Source organism: Geospiza fortis, unplaced genomic scaffold (genome assembly GCF_000277835.1).
Source record: "Geospiza fortis unplaced genomic scaffold, GeoFor_1.0 scaffold11, whole genome shotgun sequence".
NCBI lineage: Eukaryota > Metazoa > Chordata > Aves > Passeriformes > Thraupidae > Geospiza > Geospiza fortis.
The window spans coordinates 16,307,589-16,313,689 of NW_005054304.1; the positions used below are offsets into that span (position 1 = coordinate 16,307,589).

The window sequence follows — 6,101 nt, forward strand, 5'->3', positions numbered from 1 at the left end:
GCATGCTGCTAACACACCTTGGTTTATCGCCAGAATAATTCGTACCTCCCGTTGCTTTAACCTGTCCCTCCCAGAAGTTCGTATTCCAAAGTGTTTCGTTGTCCGTTCGTTTTATTCCTGCCATCAATCCATGAACGCCCCTCTCCTCTTCTGTGTCCGCCGAAGTGCTCAGCGAGGAAATCTGTGGAGGTGAAATTTGTGGATTATTCTGTGAGTGTCAGGTGCCCAGTTCTGTCCCCAGCCAGCCCCCAGAGCCCGGGGAGGCTGTGGTTTACAGCTTTCCATGGCCCTGCCGCTGGATTGCCCGGGAAGGGGGATGCTGCTTGCCCAGGGTCTGCCCCGGCACCCGGACCCGCCGATTTCCATGGGATCCTCCGTGCAGGCTTTGAAGAGGTCACGCTGTCTTTCCGAAACAGGAATAGGAACATAAACTGCTAGAAATTTACAGCTTCATTCCCTCTCTGGAAGTAGCAAGAGGACTGAGCTTTGTGGATGAGAAATTTCTGAGCATTATTTGGTGTCTGTCCTTTCTAATGCTTAAACAATCTCCTGCAATACTAGAGGTTATTGGTATTCCCTAATACTTCATGGACAGTAATTATAATAGGTGTGGCAGATTACTTACTGATATTTTTTGACAAAAGGACAGGACTCCACCAAAAAAAAAAAAAAAGGATTATGACAGAATGCTTCTTTCACTAGGTATCCAGGACTAAAAATCACCCGTTTCCAGAAAAGCTGGTATTTAGAGAGGATGGAACAGCTACCTATTTTCCCAGAAGCAGTCATATGAACTGCGTGCTCAGTGTGGAGTTGAGAGTCATTTGGAACAGGATTTTTTAGCCTGCAGATCCTGCTGGTCTTGGGGAATCAGTTTTGAAAGAGCTTTTCTTGCCTTCCAAATGGGAAAATCTTCAGAGAGGTTCCCTGTGTCAGATCAGACTGTCCTTTGTTTGAGCTTCTAATTGTGGCTGCAAGGTGCTCTGCTTCTGTGCTTACCTGTTCATGTCGCCAGGCAGACATTCAGTTGTAGATAAAGATTCTGCAAATAAGCTGGGGGTTTGTTCCTTACTAGGAGAATGTAATTTTTTAGTGGGGAAAAATACTTTTTTTCCTTTTTCTGAGTTTCCCCCTTCCTCTATTGCTTGTTGAAAGCTTGTGATCTGATACTCTTTTTGGTAACCTGACTCCGAAATCCACAACATTTGTTAAATAGATGCTTTGATGTCTCCATGGTTTGCTTGTATTTGCTGGATAGATTTATTTATTATTGTTATCCTGTGCTGTGTTTAACAGTGATGAACCCATTCCAGGTTGTCTTGTCTGTTCTACTGATAGATGCAGAAAAGCACAAGTGAAAATTTCTTGGTTACAGAGGAAAAGGCACGGAAAGAAAAATTAATTAAATTCCAAGCAACAAAGAGCCACAACTAGATTTTACTAAATTCTACTTGTATCACAAATGGTCTTAAAAGTTCAGCAATGCAGGCTTAAAGGTGATTTCCAGCCCTTGTGTCCATCATTGTGTTTTGTGCACCACTGTGCTGCGGTGGGAGGGGGTTCCCATCTGGGAGCAGACACTTCCTCTTACTCTGCACCTGACAGTGCAATGTTTCCTCTTCATTTGTAGAAAAAAAAAATCTAAAAATTAAAAAAAAAGGTAGAAATTGTACTGTCATGCAGCAGAGACGGTCTTCCCCTTTAATGAAGTCCACTTGATTTTGGGTTTTTGGCACAGGTTAGCCACTGGACAGAGAGGCTGTAGATTGCCAGCTTGCACTTCCCCAAAGCCAGAACACTTCAGTGTCTGTGTTTTGGTCCCGTTCCCAAGCACGGGCATCCCTGTTGGAGGAGTGGTTCCGTGTGCAGGCTGAGTGCTGTGCAGAGCAGACCTGTAGATAGCAGCAGTGCTCTGGTGCTTGCAGCTCAGCCCGAGCCCTGCTGGCCACATAGCACCCCCAAAAGACAGTTTGGCTCTCTACTCATCCCCTCACGGCTGTCAGCTAAAAACCAAAGTGGGATCCAATTTAAAAAACCAATCTCTTCAAGCCTTTCTTGAATGACTGCACCATCTCACAGGAAACAATCACCAAACCCCTACTGTTTTAAATTTAGGTTGTGAAAAACAGAAGAACTATGGCTGTCATAATGGGGAGGGTCAATAGTGATCAATGCATGTGCAATGATTCCTTGTGTTGTGTCACACTAGGGTTATTCCAGAATACCATATTTACCAGCAGACTTCAAAACCCAGAGAACGCTTTACAGTGCAGCCACCAGGTCTCTCAGTCCAGCAGCTGCTTGCTTTTTTGATAGTGCTTTTGGAGACAGTGTGTTCTGTTTGGGCAGAAATTGTGGGATTGCTAGGTGAGCTTATATCACGTGTCCTGCAAGTGGTCAGGTCCCAGCATCATGATGATTCTTCCAGGTTTTTGAGTTATTATGCAGCAGTTGTTTAAAACTGTTTCAAAGGTTTAATTTTTATTTTCAGGTAGCTGTAATTTTGTACTTTAAGATATACTAAATTAATAAAGGAGAATTTGGCTTAGATAGGCATGTGACTAATACATAGATATGATTGCTGCAAAAGTGTAATTAAATAACTCCAGTTACTTGATAGAACATGGCAGGAAATAATTGAAAATTTAATTTTTTTCCTTTAACTATTTCCCCTTCTAATAGCCTGAATACATTACAGATAGCTGTGAACCATCCAAGCAAAGATGGTCAGTCACAAAGACAGTGATTCCACCCAAATGAAAGAAAAAAACCCCAGAAATATCACAAAGCCATTGTTAACATGATTGGAATGAGGGGCACGTTGGGATGGGGAACAGTGGGCACCTGCAGAGCACAGGTTTCCCACACAACAGAGAGCTGGCCATTGATTTATTCTTTTTAAAGTGACTGCATCTGATAATTTTGCAGTGCCCAAGACATCTAATCCCTATCACCCTCAGGTATGATCCCATGGGATTCTGTGAAACCCTCTAAAGCAGCTAAAGAAATCTTTCCACTGTGTTCAAACATGATGCACACTAACATCATCTTCTGAAATTAACCTGATTCTTCCCTTCTGAATGTGGCACAGATTGTCTTGGAATGTTTTTTGGAAACAATTGTTATGCTGGAAAACATTTCAGATACTGGATATCAGCATAGTGATGAGTTTACTTTGTGGATTTTGAGGCACCTAGGGCATGTTTATTCAATGTGTTTCTAATGTCCACAGTCAGCACATTTCCAGAACATGCCAGCTAGCCCTGTGTTGGCTGCAATCTACTCAGACAGGAAACACAGAACAGTGGTGAGAAAAGGAATTTGAAATTACCCAGGTTCCTAGGGGAAAATGGCTTGAAGACAGATTGTGCAAAAGGAAATGTTGTTCTTGCCCCATTTTCTCCACAGTTTGAGTGGGGCAGGGCTTCTACAGCTGAAGATCGCAGTAGTTGTGTTGCTGTCAGGGTTCATTCCCCAGACCTGGATTAGGAACACATCTCCACCTAGGCACAGCAAGAGGTGCAACAGCCATGCCCTCCCAAGCCTTTTGGAGTTTCCTGCCAAGTAGGATAGGCCCAGCCATATCCCAAAGGAATATGATTATGTATGGGATCCCAGAGATATCCATTTAATAATTCAGCTTTATAAGTCTCTTAACACTGCCCCTAGTAAAAAAAATAGCATTCTTCATACTCTTCCAATGTGACTTTTGGGACCAAACATAGTTATAATTTCTAACATCATGCACTTTCCCCTCTTGTTTGCTCTAGGAAATTCAGCTACTCCTCTAGGGCTAAGTACAAGAGGATTTTTTTTTCTGCTTTCTGAACTTAAACAGGGACACAGAAATAAGTGCAGGAAGTTTCCCCGATGCTTACTAATTTTTTTCCTAGCCCTTGATTGCTGTGTGCATAACCAGGAGCTCTGGAGCATGTATATTTTGAGATGATGGTGGGAGATTAAATGCCTCTAGCTAGAACAGCTGTGTTATTGCACGTGGTTTGGTTTTCACAGTTTCAATAATGTGGATAATGATGTGAAGATTATGTGTTTCCACTTTCAGTTCTACAAGGAAAACTTTCTAGGAACTTTGTCAATTCACTCTTTAATGTGCATGTGTGCTTGAAGCCTTCAGCACGTTTTCCATGTCTTCTTAGACACAGCCAAAGTCTCTTTAAAACTTCCCAATTTAGAGCAGTGTCGTGCTCTCTGAATAGATGTTGTGCAAATGTTTTTCCTCTCCAGCCAAACCCCAAGAAATAAACCCAAACACCAAGAAATTATCTTTAAATTAGAAAACATGGGTGCCAGTGGCTGTTAGTGGCAGCACATGTGAGGAGGTGGGGGAGAGCAGTTCTTGTTGCCAAAGGCCAGGGTGAGGGGCAAGGTTAGAGACAGGCAGCTCCTCTTGTGGTGCCTTGAGCCAAGTGACCTGCTGGTGGTTCAGCCTCTTCCCAAGAGGAATCAGACCTGGCTGGCAAGTCTGTGCTCTGAGATTACCCAGTAATTAAAGATGTAGAGAGGAGGAGCCTCTCCAGACTGCGGGTGAGGAGGTGCTCCAGGTGGGGAGCACCTTCAGCCTGGAGACCTGGATGTCCCCAATACTGTGTCCTGCAGCAGAGCCCAGGGTGCCAGCTCCACCTCTGCTCTGGCTCCCAGCTCCTCACAGACGGCATTACAGTAGCCATGGTGAGCCTAGGGGAGGGACTGCACCCAGAGCAGGGCTGACCCCACACACCAGTGTCCACCATACACGAAAAGTGATGGAGAGGCACCATATGATTTTAGGCTTTGGTAAAAGCCTCATGAAAAGGTAGGCTTGGGTAAAAGTGTCATAAAATACAAAATGAAACTGTTTAAACTAAAGACAGGGTAAGGGGAAAAAAAGGCTGAGAACAGTCTTACTTGCTGTTTTGTAAATCTGTTTGTTGTGCAATCTTGTTACAGCTCATAAATTGTATTTTTTTAATTTTTGCTTTTTGCAACTTTAAAGTTTACGTTCAAATAACATAAAATAAATTACAAATTATAAATATAACATAACATAATATATAATAAATACAATAATATTATATATATTATATATTATACAAATATATCTGTGCACTATCAAACTTGATAGCCCTTTCACCTTATGGAACTGTTTATGGATACAGGGACAAGCTTTAGGAGTAATACCAAGACCTGAGTAGAAAGGAACTCAGAAGAAAAAATAATTTTACCCAAGTAAAATTATGTTAGGTCAGTAGCTCTGACAACATTTGAATGTTGCATCATTTTGCATTTTAAGGCACTGTTGATGCATAAAGCAGGATACTGAGAATCTGGGTGAAAATGGGGATGCAGCTTGCTGTCTGAGAGCAAGGATTGCAATTACAGTGCCATTTCCTTGCAGAGGGAGCATGAGTTAATATGTTAACATTATGTGAGCATAATGTGTTAGGGTTATCCCAGAAGACATCTTGCTGGAATTACAAATGCCAGGCATGTTTCAGTGCCTCATCAAAAGCACAGTTCACTGCCAGTTGCTAATTTAAAGATGTATAGGCCCCGTGGCAGGTCAATTTTTTCTCTAAAATTAATAAGAGCCTAACCTTAGAAAGGATGCAGGAGCTTTATAACTTATGTTTTGTGGACCCTAGTTGGTCTAATGGGTATTCAATGCACTGCAAATGCCTGGTATGGATGGCTCCTGCTCCTACCAGCACATGGCATCAATGACCATTTGCAAGCCAGCAGCAGCTTCATCTTCCATTCCATTTCAATGACTTTAAAAACCAGCACTCTGTCACATTAACACCTAAGAGCAGTCTCCTGGCAGGGTCCAGGTTTTAAATAGAGATCCTCTCCAGAAGCCTGGTCTTTCTTACCTGAGGTGTCCATCTGGCCATGCTTGCAGGCATGATCTCTGCATGTCCATTTTGGGGTGATTGCAGTGGATCTCTCCTGCAGTAGTGGAAGAGGCTGTGCATGTTGCTGTGCCCAGCACATTCTCCCTGCTCAAGGAGACGAGAGCATGTCCTCTGCTGGTTTTGGTGAGGGGAAAGCCGAGCTGGGGTCATCTATGGAGGATTGAGCAAAAAAGAGGAGAGAGAAGTAGA

General features: G+C 43.0%; 1 protein-coding gene across 1 annotated transcript in view; it reads right to left on the reverse strand.

Moving 5' to 3' along the window:
* The window catches only part of DAPP1 (dual adaptor of phosphotyrosine and 3-phosphoinositides 1), a 21,978-nt gene extending 20,971 nt beyond the window's left edge, over nt 1-1,007 (reverse strand). The window contains exon 1 of the mRNA XM_005418260.2: nt 1,000-1,007. Within this exon, the coding sequence (XP_005418317.1) occupies nt 1,000-1,007 (8 nt within the window). The remainder of the gene's footprint in view (nt 1-999) is intronic.
* Between the last annotated feature and the right edge of the window lie 5,094 nt (nt 1,008-6,101).